The sequence below is a fragment of the Schistocerca gregaria genome, chromosome 1 (assembly GCF_023897955.1).
Source record: "Schistocerca gregaria isolate iqSchGreg1 chromosome 1, iqSchGreg1.2, whole genome shotgun sequence".
Taxonomy (NCBI): Eukaryota; Metazoa; Arthropoda; class Insecta; order Orthoptera; family Acrididae; genus Schistocerca; species Schistocerca gregaria.
In genome coordinates, this window is record NC_064920.1 from 293,252,983 (window position 1) to 293,272,500 (window position 19,518).

General features: G+C 43.3%; 1 protein-coding gene across 2 annotated transcripts in view; it reads right to left on the minus strand.

Annotated features, from left to right (window-relative positions):
- The window catches only part of LOC126341697 (carboxypeptidase M), a 532,258-nt gene extending 513,574 nt beyond the window's left edge, over positions 1–18,684 (minus strand). The window contains exon 1 of one of the 2 annotated variants that reach the window (XM_050001792.1): positions 18,597–18,684. In XM_050001792.1, coding sequence (XP_049857749.1) covers positions 18,597–18,601 — 5 coding nt within the window. In that variant the 5' untranslated portion in view covers positions 18,602–18,684. The remainder of the gene's footprint in view (positions 1–18,596) is intronic. The other variant, XM_050001795.1, reaches the window with a different exon arrangement.
- Between the last annotated feature and the right edge of the window lie 834 nt (positions 18,685–19,518).

Here is a 19,518-nt window from a genome sequence, read left to right on the forward strand (position 1 = left end):
CGACTGCGAAAACATTTAGTTGGCAGACACCTACATAGGGAGAAACAAGCATCACGATAAGATAATAGGAATCAGGGCTTGCACACTAAAATTTAAGTGCTCGTTTTTCCCGCGCACTTTTGAGAGTGGAACGGTAAGGAGACAGCTTGAAGGTGTTTCATTGAACCCTCTGCCAGGCAATTTATTGTGAATAGCAGAGTAATCACGTAGATGTAGTTGCAGACGTAGAGCCGGCCCTTGTGACCGAGCGGTTCTAGGCGCTTCAGTCTGGAACCACTCTGCTACTACGGTCGCAGGTTCGAATCCTGCCTCGGGCATGGATGGGTGTGATGTCCTTAGGTTAGTTAGGTTTAAGTAGTTCTAAGTCTAGAGGACTGATGACCTCAGCTGTTAAGTCCCATGGTGGTTACAGACGTATTAACCGTAGACGTGGATAGAGGGATGCATAGACACACCCCACATTGTTGTTGACTAATAGGTGTCCAGATACTTTTGATCAGATAATGCTTATGTTTCATTGAACGCTGTATAATTGTGTCTGGTGTAAGATGATCTGTACCAGTTATAACGGATCTTTTACGTTGGGATAAATTTATTTCATTTTTGTTAGATGTTTTCGTTAAATAGCTGAATAAATTGTAATTAGGAATAATTTAATTAAGCAGAATAGCGAAGATAAAGTCAAAGAGATGTTCATTGGGCGGACATTGTCGTAATGTAACGTCATTGCGTTGTTCGGTTGTTAAAACAAGTCGTTTGTGTTCCGTTCCGTGCGCGTATCTGAAAGGAATTAATTCGGGGACTAGAATTAACTGTCACATAATAGTTACGATTCCATGATATGACAAAAAGGGTTAACGTCAGTGTTAATTTGAATTGTGAGCGACAGGATTACTTTTGACAGATACGTAAAAACAGACGTAACGAAAGTTGTTCCCACATCATCCTTGAACGTGACCTTTTATTTAATTAACGATTGTGGGCTCATTAAAAGCTATTATGATTTGGATCAATCCCTCTTTCCTCCTACATAGTGATCATTCATTTACATTTACGTCATGAGAAACAGGATTATTAATAAAAGAGATCTTAAATGACAATTACATGTTATTGCGTTAGTGGGGGACCGACGTAATATCTCTGAAATGACATTCATATATAATTTGTGTTATATACTGGACTCAGGAAGTAAATTGAAATCAGTGAACATTTGATACTGAGACTATAGAAGCAGAAACACTTAAGGTTTCTGTTCTCTAAAATGGCAAAATAGGTACTAACTTTAACTCAATAGTCGACATTATGTATTGCAAAGACATTAGCATTTCATACTTATTTTGACGACGCGCTGTTAAACAGAGAAACGTTGAGTCTCTGTACGAGCAATAAAATTAAATCTAAAAACATAAGTAATAACGGCGAACTCCGCTTTAACAAATTGTATTGCGTGTCGTCATCGGGCAATAACTGCCCAACCCTGGAGACTTGCGTGGTGAAATTAGAAGTCGGGCATATAAAACAAACTTAAAAATCAATTCAAGCTGCAATGGAGTCGGCACAACACGACGTGGGCAGTTAAACAGTCCGAAGAGGACTGTTTGGCAAAAGGAAAACGCGGTGTCATTGTTGATTCCCGGGTTGCTGGAGGATGTGACCTCGTTTTGACCCTGCCAGTCCTGAATCAGATTGTTTCGTGTGGAGATTTTAATTTTGTTGTTATTACATTAGCGTGTAGACGTAGGTGAACGGTGAATGCGGTTGTCGCATTTTCCCCGACCCGCGCCACATCCCCTGTGCACGAGGGCTCGTCGGCTGGTAGTCGCATTACGGCCGTCCCGCTGGTTTTGTTAGCAGCACGGGCCGAGGGTCAGAGGCGTCGCCGATATGTGGGTCAGCAGGGCGGCCTCACGCGTCAGCGGCAGCTGCCGAATGGAATCCCGGCGGCAGGCGGCAGGCGGCAGGCGGCAGGCGGCAGGTGCGGTCGAAGCCAGCGGCGTAGGTCGCGGTCGACGTTCGTGTGCGCTACACCAACGGGTCGCCGCTACTCGCGCACAGGATGTTCTCTCGGATGGAGAATCGTCGACAGATGTATAAGTAACCACGTACGTGTCCTAGGACTGCTTGCTTTTCGTGTTATATACCGGTTGATCAAAAAGTCACTATAAATTTGAAAACTTAATAAAGCACGGAATAATAGAGAGGTAAAAATTGACACACATGCTTGGAATGACATGTGGTTTTATTAGAACCGGAAAAAAATTCGCAAAATGTCCTACAGATGGCGCTGGACAGCAAAACGTCAGTGACTGCGCATGACAATCGTGTATAAAAGGAGCTGTAATGAGAATCAGATGCGCCAGCAGTCGCAGCATGTTGAAGTTACCTGAAAAGGCGCTTTTAGTGAAGCTGTATTATCAGAATGGGGAATGTGCTAGTTCAGCGTTACGATCCTATCGCCATAGGAAGGGGATTCGAACGGGTAAAGGTCCGTTGACAAATGCAGCTGTGGCGAGAATGATTTCGAACTTCGAAGCCACGGGTTGTTTAGACGACAGAGCCCGTAGTGCCCGACCGAGCACAAAGTGTAATGTTGCTGAGACAGTTCAGGAAGAAATGGAGACGGTAGCGGGTTTCGTCTATGCACGGGGAAGTCAGCGCTCGTGCAGTCGCACGTCGCACCGGCATTCCATACACTACTGTTTGGTTAGCACTGAGGCGTACCCTCCGATGCTATCCGTACAAAATCCATTGGCATCATGAACTGTTACCTGGCGATTTAGTGAAGCGGAGGGCATTTGCGGTGTGGGCGTTTCAAAAGATGCAGGAAGATGACGATTGGTTGAGTAACGTGTTGTGGTCCGACCAAGCTCATTTCACGCTCCGAGGGTCTGTCCCACAACTGCAGAATTTGGGCTACAGAAAATCCTAGAACTGTCCTGGAAACTCCATTGCACGACGAGAAAGTCACGGTATGCGCTGGATTTACCACATCTACCGTTATCGAGCCTTTTTTCTTCGAGGAAATGCGTGATTCTGGTTTTGTAACTGCTACCGCGACGGCTGAGAGGTACGCCGATATGTTACAGAATCGCATCATCCCCAGCGTGGCTGATAAACACCTTCTGGAACGTACGATGTTTATGCAGGATGGCGCTCCACCCCATATTGCTAGACGCGTGAAAGATCTCTTGCGCTCGTCGTTTGGTGATGATCGTGTGCTCAGCCGCCACTTTCGTCATGCTTGGCCTCCCAGGTCCCCAAACCTCAGTCCGTGTGATTATTGGCTTTGGGGTTGCCTGAAGTCGCAACTGTATCGTGATCGACCGACATCTCTAGGGATGCTGAAAGACAACATCTGACGCCAATGCCTCACCATAACTCCGGACATGCTTTACAGTGCTGTTCACAAAATTATTCCTCGACTACTTTCTGATCACCCAGTATTAATGATCTTGCAGACCATACTAGTAGTAACTTCGACTTTTCGCACATGATGAACTCATCTATAATCAAACGGGACCTGAAAAGCGTTGCGCAGATTTTTAGTCTGATACTGATAAGATTTCAAAGTGGTGCATAAATTCGCAACTGATGTAAATGTGAAGAAATGAAAAATTTGTCGTAATTGTCGCTTTACACGAATTAGGCATATGCCTGTTTGTGTTCACAAGGTTCATATCCATCGCTTCGTTGGTCGAGCTACGTCCCTCCTCCCTTCTGTGTTGTAGGTCATGATTTTCTATGGCAGTCTTTTATCTTTCATTCTATTCGCACATTGCTTCCACCTCTCTCTTTATTCAGTTATTTCATTAACAGCAAGTACATTCAGCTCATTTCGAACATTTTCATCCTTTGTTAAATCTCTTCTTGTGCAGTCCTTTACTTTCCTCAGTAACATCAGATCTGATTCTTGTATTTTACTATCATCTTTATTTTTATTTATGCCCCCTCTTACACACTGCAATAATGGTGTCACCCAGTTTTATAAAATGTAATTTCTATATCTTTTCAAGATTTGTAATGAAGTGTTCTGATTATTATTCGACATTTTGTTTGAAATTTATGTAGATTTTTGTATATATATCAGCGTCCCTGTTAGAACTAGTGTCACAGCCCAAATATTAAAAACGTTACATCACTTGGATTATTTTGTTCTTAATTACTATTTTTACTTCGTTGTCAATTACAATTTTCGAGCATACTGGATATTTACATTGAAATGTCAGGACATTCAACTCATATAATGAAACTTGTTGATTCTATTATGTACTAGTAATAATTGGTTTAGCCGATGTACTGCTAACTGGAGGTCGTCTTCAATTGCTTCTATTGTTACTTTATCACCTGTGAATTATAATGCACTTAGATTAGTCTGTTTTCTAATTTAATTCCTGGATAGTTTCACAGTTCACGTTGATCAGATGACGGTCCATTGAAACCAGGCTATGTAGGGACAGGTCCGTGCGAGATGACACGTTCCTTTTTAGCGCTTAACCCGGAAGTCTTCAGTCTTTCAATTTGAAGGGAAGGTAGGAGTTGTATTAAGTTCAGTGTCTTCGTCTACAGTTCTTTTACGGGAGTAAATTTGTTTGATATGGTATTACTAGCATGAAATGAGTGCGAAAATACTGCCAGCTCCATTAACTAATTTACTTTACAATTTGCGGTTGTATAAATTAGCTGCGTGTTAAAAGACCAGAACCAGCTATCATGCAGTATTTTTCCGTGCTCCTGGGGGTACCTATCATATAAAGTCGTCGGCAAGACTTATTAAATTATTGTTTGAACATTTATTTGAAATAGCACCAGAAGCAGAAATTGCCATTTGTGATACCTCTATTTTATTTGTCTGGGCCTCCTCTGCAGCCAAAATACAGTGTATAGATTTCAGCAGTCCTTTAAAACTCTGTAAATGTCAGCTGTCAATCTCACTCACGCTTTCACAAAAATTGAAATATCCTTTACGATATTCGTCCTCTCAGTCCTTCGTCTTGTCATGTATGTATGTATGTATGTGTGTATGCATGGAACTGGGGACCTAGAAACGACGGAGAGGCTTCGTCCCCGTCGTAGCCCCGAGTGGTACACAACCCCACAACAGGTACAGCTGTACACTCACCCCACCGTCTCCACACACCGAACCCAGGGATATTGTGCGTTTCGAACCCAGCCCCCCCTCCCCCCTGGGGAACGTCTCATTTCAGACGAGTGTAACACCAATGATAGAGTGATTGTGGTGTACGCGTACATGGAGACAGTGTTTGCACAGCAATCGCCGACATAGTGTAACTGAGGCGGAATAAGGGGAAGCAGGCTGCATTCGCTGAGTCAGGTGGAAAACCGCCTTAAAAACTATCCACAGAGTCTGAAAATGCAAGGTGAGGAGGGGGGGGGGGGAAGGGGGGGGGAGGGGGAGGGTTTTTCGCGCGGGATGCCAAAGTCCCTGTTAATCCCTGTTATTGACCCTAATCATGGACTGTAGGAAGACCAGAATAGAAGAGGATCGGAAAAAATGTAGTGCTACAGAAGAATGTTGAAGATGATGTGGATTGATAAGGTCAGAAATTGAGAGATTCTCCTCAGAATCGACGAGGAAAGAAATATATGGAAAACACTGGCAAGAAGAAGGAACAGAATGCTAGGACAGCTGTTAAGGTATCTGCAAATAGCCTTCCTGATGCTAGCGGGAGCTGTAGAGGCCAAAATTGTAGAGAGAGATAGAGATTGAGATACATCCAATAATTAATTGAGGACGCCGGTTGGAAGGGCTACACTGAGAGAAACAGAGGGATCAGGAGAGGAATTCGGAATTCGTGACAGACCGCTTCAAGCCAATCAGAAGACTAATAAGAAAAAGATACCTTTCATGGTTATCTCGCGGACAGGGAGACACGGTGATACATGATTCAGGGGGCCTTATCCTTCCTTGTCTATCTCACAGAAACACATCCACCACGGGTCTGAACGGTGCCCTCTTGGCAAGTGATGTAGTCTCACACTGCTGTTTTTTTTTTTTTTTTGTCATCAGTCTTCTGATTGGTTTTATGGTGGCCGCCACAAATTCCTCTCCTGTGCTAACCTCTTCATCTCAGAGTAATACTTGTAACAATTAGAGGCAGTACCTCCATCCAGTGTGTTCACCACGAGGTCCAGAGTCCTTCTGACCGAGTACACAGTACCGCCACCAGAGGGAGCCATCATACCCCCTGTGATGTAATCCGAGATGGCGGTCTGAAGGGGGAAAATAATGGGAAAAGGACTCAGCCTGTTCTGGGCTGCTGAAGAAAGGAAGGAGTGTACTTTATTTTTGCAACAATTTACTTAGGGACGGTTTGACATAGTATATTTATTACACTGATACAAAACACTCACTCTGATGTGCTTGCGTTGTGGCCGAACGGTTCTAGGTGCTTCAGTCCGGAACCGCGCTGCTGCTGCGGTCGCAGGTTCGAATCCTGCCTCGGACATGAATGTGTGTGATGTCCTTAGGTTAGCTAGGTTTAAGTAATTCTAAGTCTAGGGGACTGACCTCAGATGTTAAGTCCCATAGTCCCACAGAGCCATTTGAACCATTTTTTGATGTGCTTGGGGTCAAAATACACATTTTACAGACCTGCAAACTACTCGTAAATAATGCAGTACACTGATATACAAACCCGCGAACAACTGGTAAATTACCGAAATAATGCTAGACACAGCATACAGACATGCATGCAACTAATAAATTGTCAAAAAGTAATGAATGTGTAACGCTATGCAAACACACTCACAACACTTAAACAGCCGAAAATAATACAGTGCATAAACACCCATTGCATGTAAAAAACACTTTCGAACTATCATCAACTGTGACGCATCGTAGGCTCCAACGCGCATGGGTCGATGCCAATGCCGCGAGCCACTGCCGCTGCTGATGGCAGCCAGCATGTGAAAGTCGCATCTACAGTTAGAGTTCTTCGAGGATTATACTGACGTCACAGAACTCCAACGTGTGCACGCACTGCCCACTGCCCGCTGTCCACTGGACCCCACGGGACGCTACCACACAGCTCCCAGGAGTCGGGATGCACCGGAGGCCTGCGAGAAGTGACAACGCGGCCGTCAGCTGCTGAGCCACGCTCAGGTGTCTGTTCAGGTCCCGCAAGCATGAGGTGTAGATCATCATTTTCATACTTGACACCTGAGAAATTCCTGTCGAAATATGTGTTCACCTGGGCACTGTTGCTGGCGTGATCACACATAACTGCAGTGCAGGCCCACTGCAGAGAGAGATGTTTGCGTAGCAGCTAAATGGTTCTCAGTGTTATACTGATATCATATGTCTACGTAAATAACACGCAAGTAACCTCTCTGGACGCGCTATAGAAGTCTGTTCCAGAACAACATCAACTGATTTCTCCATAGCACTCTGAACGCTACAGCCCGTTCGTCACTGGATTTACCCATCAAACTGCTCCTGCTGCTGGTGTGGGAGCACCATCCGCCATTGTTTTCTGCAGACAAGACTTTAAGCAGTAAAACTATTTTGTACAGATCGCCATATTGCACTGACAGTTAAAACCTGCAAAAGTGGTATACAGATGATCAAATATGGAAAGACTGTTCCTCAGTTCCACTGCTCTTCCACTGAGGACGGAAGCTTGAATATTAGAGTGCGAAACCAATCTCGAACCCGACAATAAATCACCATGTACTGTGTCGATGTAGTAAACATACAGTTCGTATCCTGCACCACGCAAAAACGCCCCTTTTGCTTCATTCAGATGGCTATTGACCGCCAGACACTCATACATATACCGCAAAGACAGACAGCACTGTACATAGTCCTAGCAGCACTACATAATTTCCTCCACCTGACGGTCACAAGTCACCTGATTCTGACGCATGACCAGAGGGCCCTCGGTGGACTGGAGTCACTCTCCGGACTGTTGTACAAATGTGGACTCGTTTCTACACCAATCTTCAGACTACGGGGAACACAAGAACACAGAATTTCGCACATGGTTTGCCAGAATAGTGTACCATTTACCCGATACTTTTCGACATCAAGCACATAGTAATATAGTTTGCATAGCAGTATCGATTGTGCAACATAATTCGAAGATATAGACTGGAAATTATTTAGCTAGAAACCCGAAACTATAGCTAGGTGTAGCGTGCTGTAAACCACTGAGTAACTAAAAACGTATCCCATCTGCGAAGACCTTTACATGAAAACCCGAAAAAATAGAGGAAACTGATATTTCCGCTCACGAATACCGATGTCAGTGATGTAACAGATTCCAAATCATCCCTATAACTTACAAAGTCAACGAAGGTGTTTTGCGTGTCTAGAGAACCAGCAAACATGTCTCCCGCCTGCCTTTCACCTGCTAGACGCTCACACCACGATCGACGTTATCTCAACTACATAAAGGACCGGAATTGGCAATCACACGTCCATACTGAATCTTCTCAAATTTCCACGTCATCACGAAAGCTGTCAAACACATGCCAAGTATTAGTTCGCAATTCGGCCGTCTGGGTAGAATCCTGCATCCCAACAGGTCTCTCCATTCGGACAGCTCCCAATGTTAGCAATGAATGTGAATCATTCCCGCGACAGGCAACCGGTGCTATGCGCCATGCACCCCCAGTCAAAGAACCATCCTAAAAAACCAGTCACATATATATTTCATCACTATACTTACTATTAAATATTACGATCATGGTCTCAGTTTAACGACATTCGACAATGAGCGAAGTATTGGAAATGCACTTTGCTGACAGGTGTCTATTTGCAGGGTGCAAATAGAAATACCTGTACCATTCTTAAGACTTGACATATTCTCCCCTTTGCTGTCACAGTATTCCACGTCAAATCCATACCTTCCTTAAGACTGGACATAGTCATTTCCTTTACACATGTCAGAACACAAACTACATACTTTAAAAGCCTGATGCTCAAGGTGAACCTATCACGCATCCCCTACTACTAAGTATAATACTTCGTGAATAACTGATTGCTGGCAATACGAAATAATACTGACCGAAAATCAACGATGAGTGGACATGTCTTATAAGTTTTTCTTGCGAGTGGTACCAATGTGTCTTAGGAAGAGAAGTGTAATCGTCTTACAAACCTATAGATGTCAAAAAAACTTGACCATATTACTATCACAAGTGGTCTTGGCTCTTCAGGTGCACACAGGTATCCAAGTTAAAAGCTATACTGGCTTTACAAATCGAGGTATGGTATTACCTACGAATGAAGTGGTTTTTCCAGACTAATACCGTGACACTGAATATAGACTGTGATCGCCAAAGTGTATATTATCAGACCAACAGTGCAGCTACACATCGCCGATGCTGCAACCCTGTAATAAAATTATCTAATTTAGAGAGTGGTTCACCTAATTAACATGGTATGAAACCGGTATTTGTAACTCCCTCACGCCGCCGCTAGATATTTCTGCAGTATTTCTAACGCATTCTGTCTCAATGCCATGTCAGAGGTTCAGTGTTATAGCGAGTGGTTTATGGGCAATGGTTGATTGAGAAGGATCACAAATAGTAGATAGTGTGCTGATTGAGGTCGTAAGGAATGTACACTAGCTTTCTAGATCTAAAATGCTACACTTTCTGATATAAATGATGTCTATGATTTGGAATGAAGTCTTTCCATTCAGCCACATACCTGTGTTGTATATGATGGAGAATACTTTAAATGATTACAGGCACTACTTAATCATATTTCTGGCACTCTCATATCTCGAAACGAGTCACCTTTTACGAACCTATCTCATATAGTAAAATTACGGATAATCCCTATGCTTCTCGCAACTGCTGCCATTTCGGCAATAATGAGCGTGTGATCGTTCCAATTGAGCAGAAGTCGGAGAGAGCTATATCCACAACCATCTACAATCCGTGTAGGAACAGAGTGGACCCACATTTTTGTGACAGGACTGTGTTGTGACCATTCAGTGGAAACGGGAGCAAGCTGTCGTAGCTCCACCAACAGTGTACGATGTGTAAAGTCATTGCCGAGCGAAGCCTGCTCCTGCAACATGAGGTAGTTTAAAAGACAGAACGGGAACTGGGAGAAGGACGAGGATCTTGCTACTCCATTGTGGAGCGTCCCCAAACTTAATAGAGATACTGCTGTCCGAAGCAGACCCGCATCCCTCAGGGCCCATTCACAACTATCAGCCCAACATCCTATCTTCGTTATTCTGTACCGTCCAACAGAGAAAAATTATGAACTATAAAAGCTACACTAACTTCATCCAATAGAGAATTCCACAAAATTTTTAGCACATCTCTCTCCTCACACATATCGGAAACAAATACCATCTATATGCTGGCGCTGAGCACATGTGACGATCCTATTAAACATACAGGTATTGATGCATTGCACAGACCAGTGTAAAGTTGTAGCACCTGTACTGCAGGTGGATGACCGTAGCCCACAACTATACAATAAGTCTCAAGAGACACTCCCTGTGATCCTGTGTCGTTGTTGGGAACATTGATTTTTCTGCTGTAACACGCTTTGTACACTACGAAATATTTTGTTTTTCTGCCACGACTTCGAGGTTCGTGTCAGGTTCTAAACTGACATTAACATTTTCCATTGCTTCTCACAGAAAACTAGATGTTGCACGGTGTGAATCATGTTGTTACTGCTGCTACCACAACACACCACACACACAGGATGATTTTAAATAAAAGACAGTTATAACACAAGGAAACTGGAAGACTTTGGCGGCGTTGTGGAGTTTCCAAAATGCTGTTCGAAAGTGACTGATGACCTCTACATTTAAACTCATCTGTCACAGTGACGGAACAGATGATGGCTCTGCATCCTGTTTCTACTGATTCCCCTTATTGGAGTCATGGACACGATTACTGTTTTGGTGCTAGCCATTTTGAAAAGGTGTTGCCCCCCCCCCCCCCCCCCCACCACCACCACCACCACCAAAACTCTTTCTCCAACTCAAACAACGATGTCAGGCAACCATTATGTGGTAACCATCAGCGTACCAGTGAATGGATGGGATGGAAAAGACATCGTCGATGTAATGTAATAATAAACATCACAGTAGACATTGCGAACAATTTTATCAGTTTACAGAAATTTCAACACTGACCAGAGCGCCGACAGCATGTTTCCCAATTACAGTAAAGTAGCTAAACTGCCCCTTCTCTACTTTGCGAGTATCATTGTGAATGTAGATAGGTGACTGTGCAGAACGTCCATTCATTGTTAATTCTCGAACACATACATCATCAAAGCACACCAGACAGTGCTCTTCCTATTTCTAGCATCTCGAGCATAGTGCTTAATTGACGATCTATCTCTATGCGGATGGGAATCACAGAGCATTCTTTGCAGTCTTAGAATAGAATTAGGGACTGAAAGGCCCCCCGCTATGTCTTTGGCCAGCCTGCCCTGCAACACTATTACCGATTTAATATGCAGCTGACCAGCAGTAGAACGCTACATTCTGTGTCTCGTGAATGATTGGAGCTATCCGAGTCCTCGTCCATCCAAGTACACAAGATTTCTCCAGATGCGCCCATGTCGAGGATGTTAGCACCCCTTATTGTTGTATAGTAACAAATTTGAAAGTGTTGTGATAGCAGATGGTTAAGAAAAACAAGAAACGGCTGATTTTTGTGCATGTTGGAGCTCCAGACGTATGGAGTTCGAAGTATTTTTACGTAAATCAAGCAAGCTATCAACTCTAAACTATTTCAAGTCTCTTCACATGCTAAAAATGCGGAATATGTGGGGTGGTGGAGAGTGAATGCAATCGAGTACTGTGCTTTACTACGCCTCCCGATCAGTGCATCCGGGCTAGGTGTCGGCAGCTGTACTACATTTACAAGAGATTTTAGAACACAGGAAGGGACGTCATGCCATGAACGCATGGGTAGAAGTGACATCCAAAAATCGATAGACTTGCAGGGAAATTGAGGATGTACTTGTGTGTCTTTTGTTTGGTGCAGAATAATTCTTGTACTTGTGAGTGTGTATGTGACAGCAAGAGGAATACGAGAAAACGTTGACGTGGAAGCAGCGGCAACCACGGAAACCATCATGTTTTTTGTCGAGTTAGCATTCCGCTGTATGTCTTTTGAGGTAATAGTGATACACATGAATTGACTGTTGTCTTTGATGCTTTTCTAAAAAACAGAGAACCATCTGCCTCTAAACTTACTTGCATCTGCGTTAAAGGAAGACATTAGGTGGATGGAATGGTCGGTTGAGATGGAGTTCTAACGACGTATAATTTAATGGTAGAGATAGAGAGAAAGAGGGGGTGGGGGTGGGGGGAGAAGTAGCTGCACGTCATATGACCATTTTTTCCAGATGTTCTGTCAGGATGCATCAGTTGTGTGGCATAGCCTGCATTCGACTCATGTATAACCACGTGTTCTGTGTGGGTCTTAGAGCAGTGTCTACTTGCGATCGTTAACAGTAAACCTGTCGGTCATCAGAGGACTTCCATCTCATGTGTGATGAAACGTTACGCATTACTCTAAACGAACTATGATTTATGTGATGTACTCCATTCCCCTATTGCATCTTGGGTATAATATCACGACTTCAGTTTTATAACTGGGATGATTGTAAGTCAGGGATAGGTTTTTCTGAGGCACTGCAATCCCCGTGTATACTTTTGCTTGACAGATATTCTGTTTACAGAGTTAGTGGCGGCATGACGTGTAATTTGACGTGTCAAAAGCCGCTGCTAGCGTTTATCGTCTTCTTTCTAAGACGTATTCTCTGTTACTAATGATCATTTTGAATAGAATTGATGCAGGCTTAGTATAATTTCTGAACCATGATCGGATATGAACAGTGGACGCTATACATCTCTGGAAAGCTACATTTTGCTTCTATCACACAGAATCGAAATTTTAAGGAAGTGGTTTCTTCATTTTGCGGTTCGATACCATAGTTTATCGTAGAGAAACCGGGACGAGGGATGTATGCCATGCACTGTAAATATATTTCTTTCATTGGAATATTAAAAGCGTAACATTCCATACAACTAAAAGGTAGGAAACTGAAGCGATGTAACATTATAACCTGTTTTAAGTGCGGAATATTGTAGCCTTATGAGTGCTTGTGTTTATGTTCTCTCTTCACCAATACCTTCCAGGTACTGATCTTAGACTCTAGAACAATAGAGTCGATAGCGTGCTTGATTTACGTAAAAATGCTTCGAATTCCATGCATCTGGAGCTCCAACGTGCACAAAAATCAACCGTTTCTTGTTCTTCTTAACCATCTGCTATCACAGCATCTTAAAATATGTTACTATACACCGGTAAGGAGTGCTAACATCCGCGACATGGGCGCATATGGATAAATCTTGTGTACTTGGATGGACGAGGACTCGGCCAGCTCCAATCATTCACGAGACACAGAATGTAGCGTTCTACTGATGGCCAGCTGCAGATTAAATCGGTAATAGTGCTGCAGGGCAGGCTGGTCAAAGACATAGCGGGGGGCCTTTCAGTCCCTAATTCTATTCTAAGACTGCAAAGAATGCTCTGTGATTCCCATCCGCATAGAGATAGATCGTCATTTATGCCCTATGCTCGAGGTGCTAGAAATATGAAGAGCACTGTCTGGTATACTCTGGTGATGTATGTGTTCAAGAATTAACATTGAATGGACGTACCACACAGTCACCTCTTGGCGTATGGAATGACACTCGCAAAGTAGAGAAGGGGCAGTTTAGCTATTATACTGAAATTGGGGAACATGCTGTCACATCAATGGCCAATGTTGAAATTACGGTAAAATTGATAAAATTGTTTACATTATCAACTGTGATGCTTATTATTACAGTACATCGACGGTGTCTTTTCCATTCCATAAACTCACTGGTACGCTGTTGGTTACCACATAGTAACTGACTGACATTGCTTGTTTGAGTTTGAGAAAGAGTTTTGGTGGAAGGGCAACACTTTCTGGGAATGGCCAGCACTGAAACAATCATCATGTTCATGACTCCAGTATGAGGAATCAGTCGAACCAGAATGCAGAGCCATCAGCTATTCCGTCACTGTGACAGATGAGTTTAAATGTAGAGGTCGTCAATCACCTTCGGCCAGCAATTTGAAAAATCTCCACAACGCCGCCAAACTCCTTCAGTTTCCTTGTGTTGTAACTGTCTTTTATTTAAAATCATCCTGTGTGTGTGGTGTGTTGTGGTAGCAGCAGTAACAACATGATTCACACCATGCAGCATCCAGCTTTCTGTGAGGAGCAATCGATCAGAACGTGTTAATGTCAGTTTAGAACATGATACGGATTTCGAAGTCATTAAGAAGAACAAAATGTATGGCAGTGTACGAAGCATGTTACAGCTGAAAAAGTAATGTTTCAAATAACGACACAGGATCACAGGGAGTGTCTCTTGAGACTTATTGTATAGTTGTGGGCTACGGTCATCACCCTGCAGTACAGGTGATGCAACTTTACACTGGTCTGTGCAATGCATCCATACCTGTAAGTTTAATAGGATCGTGAGATGTGCTCAGTGCCAGCAGATAGATGGTATTTGTTTCCGATATGTGTGAGGAGAGAGATGTGGTAAAAATTTTGTGGAATTCTCTATTGGATGAAGTTAGTGCAGCTTTTCTAGTTCATAATTTTTCTCTGTTGGACGGTACAGAATAACGAAGATAGGATGTTGGGCTGATAGTTGTGAATGGGCCCTGAGGGATGCGGATCTGCTTCGGACAGCAGTATCTCTATTAAGTTTGGGGACGCTCCACAATGCAGTAGCAAGATCCTCGTCCTTCTCCCAGTTCCCGCACTGTCTTTTAAACTACCTCGTGTTGCAGGAGCAGGCTTCGTTTGGCACTGACACCGTTGGCGGAGCTACAACACCTTGTTCTACTGAATGGTCACAGCACGGTCCTGTCGCACTAACTCAGGTCACTCTGTTTCAACATGGATTGTACAAGGTTGTAGATACAACTGTCTCTGACTTCTGCTCGGTTATGACTTAAATTGGAACGATCATACGCGCAAAACTGCAGAAATGGCAGCAGTTGCAAGAGGCTTAGGGACTATCTGAAATTTTACTGTATCAGACAGGATCGTAAAAGGTGACCCGTTTCGAGATATGAGAGTGCCAGAAAAATGATTCACTAGTGGCTATAATCATTAAAGGAATTCTCCATTGGATACAACACAGGCATGTGGTTGAATGGAAAGACTTGATTCCAAACCATAGACGTCATTTCTACCAGAAAGCGTAGCTCCACAGATCTGGAAAGCTAGTGTACATTTCTTACGACCTCAATCAGCACATCATCTACTCTTCGTGATCCTTCTCAATCAAAAGCGCAATCTGCAAGGTTGGCTAGTATCTGCGTTTATGTTCTAACATTTCTCGTCCTGTTACCATATTTTATTCAGTTTTTGTACTGTCTTGAATATTTGGGTTGACACCAGAGTTAAGAGTACTGTTAATGCAAAAGTATGCCTCGTTCTGGGTGCTAACATTATTCAGAAGCCTCGTTTCGATATCTCGAGCCATTTACTAAATAAAGAGCTTCTTACGTCGTATGAGTCTCAAGCTGTGTATGGTTATTTACGTGAGATAGCGATAAATATCCTCAAGGATGTACGATTTTTTCTTATGCAGTACTGTGGTTTACATTTCTCATTGGATGTGTTGGAGCACATATAGCCGGCTCGAGTTGAAGGAAAATGTAACAGCAAGAATAAGGGATCCACGCGTGCCGGGCGGTGCCCACAGGTCGAGGGCTGGTTTAAACAGGAAGGCAGTTATGCTGGTATAAATTGTCTGAACAGTCTGCTACCGACTGTTCCTGTCAGCTTAGAGGAATTTTTATATTTGTCGTAAGCTTGTACAGAGTATTCTCTAATATCACGTCACGTGCTGGCCTCCCGTGAATACTGCTTATAGCTTCGACTACCCTGTATTTTGATGGAAAAAAAACTTGACAAAATTTGAGTTTCAAATGACTCTGAGCACTAAGGGACTTAACATCTGAGGTCATCAGTCCCATAGAACTTAGAACTACTTAAACCTAACTAACCTAAGGACATCACACACATCCATGCCCGAGGCAGGGTTCGAACCTGCGACCGTAGCGGTCGCGCGGTTCCAGACTGTAGCGCCTAGAACCGCTCGGCCACACCGGCCGGCACAAAATTTGAGGGACAACAGCTTTTGAAACTGGTTCCTTCCTGTCAAATTAGCAACACATAACTGACATGTAACAAATATTTTTATATATATTTTTATGGCGGGAGTAAGGTTTCAACTAAAATGTAATAAAATAACCATTCTAAGTGTAAATAACGGTAGGATAAGAAGGTCAGATGACGTGTCACTGAGATACAACAGTAAACACTCATGTAATCGAATGTTCACTAATTAATAAAAATAAAATACAAGTCTTAATGAACCGTGATGGAGCCATGATGGAGGATGCAGCAATCTGGGCTTCAAAAGAAAGCACCGTGTTCTGTTTTCTGTCCCGAGCGTAAGTACAGGAAAATTTAGCTATGACGGCGAATATCTAATCTAGTAGTATACTTGAACACCAACAAAATATCTTGACCCTAGTTTGAAGGCAAGGAGAATATTTATAACTCAAAATACATAACATATTTCCCTCCATTCGCACAGTGACTTTGAGATTTACACTCAATTTTGCTTATTTCCGGTTACGTAAGTACACAGGGCTTTAAATTTAATTTTCTTAAAATGATGTAGTGCGGAAGCTCAGTAGAAACCAGTAATTCATTGGACTGTAATCGAATTATAATGAAGAACAAAAAGTTTCTTGTTAGAAGTGCATACAATGGAAATTATGGATGGGAAGCAATGATCACGAATTTTCACTAGGATTCAAACATCATGAGAAAGCTTTTGATTCGGTTTCGGTAAAGTATGGGAGAAACAAAGCACTGATTCAACCAATTTGAAAAATGTATAGGGTGAAAGCCACCTCCACAGACAAAATTTCGAATGTTTTTCATAGGTATTTACTAAGTTTTTTGGTTTCAGGGAACCGTGGTCTCCGATGACTCGTTACAGGGAGATATTATAATTATGCTTCATTCAAATTTCTGACCCAGGTACCTTGCTTTCTGTGGAAAAATTTATGTTTTTGTTAAATTCAGTTAGAAATGTGATGCAGCTTAACTCAGTCAAGATATTTTAAAGCATGGTTTGTATGATGCAAGCTACATATCCTTTTATTTTATGAAATTCGTTGTAGTCGGCAGAAAAACATAGCAAAAATATATAGCTAAAACGAGCTGTCGCATTAGTGAAGGCTACAAATGTCGAAATATTGGACAGAAAGGGATAAAAATCTGAGAGAGCCATCACACACTGGAAGTGTGTATTGGACGCTAGCTATGAGGTTTGCGGTAACCCAATGGCAGCTCCAGCTGTTCATTGGTATGTTGCGATGATCATTTTCTGCTAGTGACTAGTCATCTCCACCTTCTATGAATATCTACAAGATAGGAGCCTCTTCACAACAGCTACATCTGGATCACATAATGGTGTACAATCGTACTAGAAGGTGAGCAGAATTGACTGCAGCATTAAAGATAGAATATTTCATGTATGCTAGATGACGGGTACTGACTAACTGAAACCGCTCATGGTAACATTCTTCTTGCAACTAGAGCTGCTATTATAAAAACACAGAACTACCATTTAAGACCATAAATACAGGTGTCCGAAATCAAATGAAGTTTAATGCTGGATTAATGTCATGGTAAATAAATTTCGTTCTTTACCAATTTTTGCGATTACGAAAATAACACGTGCTTTCTTCCATATTTTACGCATACGTCCCTGTAACACTTGTCCCTTAATTACTCTTGTACTTTGGCTAAAATTTCCATTGTCGTCGTTTTCCTTATCATATTTTCTACTCTGACGAAACCGCCAAAATATTTCCTATCCCTGGAAGAATTCATCGTTTCACAATAGCTTTTAGGAAAGCTGTAAGTGCGTCTTAATTTCAGCGATGCGTTGAAAACACAATTAAATGAAGTAGCATTTCAGTAGGTCCAAGGGAATGACTGAAAACTGATCTTCACTGACGTTAACTCTGAATAGTAATGATGTGCTGTATAAGGAGAGCAAACAACTCGTTACAGGTTGCAAAATATTATATGTGCTACAGGTTTCGTTATCGATCCATAAACGAGACGCCGAGATGAACTTGTATACAAACAGAAATTTTCCAGAGGAAAATTGTGTTCTGTAGGTTCTAAAAGGTAGGAATATCATCATTCTTCAGCGTATGGGTTGTGTAAGTTTCGTCTAAGATATACGATCTGGACTGAATAGACTTGGCATGTTTGTCTCATGGCGAGAAATCGTCAGCAGGTGCGAAACCAGGCAGCTGCAACAAGGACAGTAACCCGAGACAGTTCTGCAGCCAGCGCTGCAACTGCACGCAGCGACCTGTCTCTTTTCGCAGCTTGCAGCTCGGCAGCGCCAAGTGGGAGCCTGGCGTTGCTTGGCGGGTTGCGGCAGACCTAGGCGCCCTACGGCCGCAGCTGTGGCTGAGGCTAGGCGACTCACCGCATGCCGGCAGCGGGGCGGCGGCGGCGGCGGCGGCGGCGCTGCAGTCGCGTGGCCAGCCGGGCCTCGCTCGCCCGACCACTGCCACCAGCCACTGGCTGACGTCACGGGCCCGGCGTCCGCCACGGCCCGCGCATGCGCACTTCGCGCACTCGCGCTGCCCCGTACCCCGCAACCAGGCAAGCATTCCCCTACACCTTATGCATACGGATCCTCTTCCACCAGCATGCAACAGTGTGCTATCCTTGAAATCACCAATCTTTAAACTATTCAGTAACATCTACACTCACATTTACAACACACATACACAATTCAAGTACACTACTGGCCATTAAAATTGCTACACCACGAAGATGACATGCTACAGACGCGAAATTTAACCGACAGGGAGAACATGTTGTGATATGCAAATGATTAGCTTTTCAGAGCATTCACACAAAGTTGGCGCAGGTGCAGACACCTACAACGTGCTGACATGAGGAAAGTTTCCAACCGATTTCTCATACACAAACAGCAGTTGACCGGCGTTGCCTGGTGAAACGTTGTGTGATGCGTCGTGTAAGGAGGAGAAATGCGTACCATCACGTTTCCGACTTTGATAAAGGTCGGATTGTAGCCTATCGCGATTGTGGTTTATCGTATCGCGACATTGCTGCTCGCGTTGGTCGAGATCCATTGACTGTTAGCAGAATATGGAATCGGTGGGTTCAGAATGGTAATACGGAACGCCGTGCTGGTTCCCAACGGCCTTGTATCACTAGCAGTCGAGATGACAAGCATCTTATCCGCATGGCTGTAACGGATCGTGCAACCACGTCTCGATCTCTGAGTCAACAGATGGGGACGTTTGCAACACAACAACCATCTGCACGAACAGTCCGACCACGTTTGCAGCAGCATTGACTGTCAACCCGGAGACCAT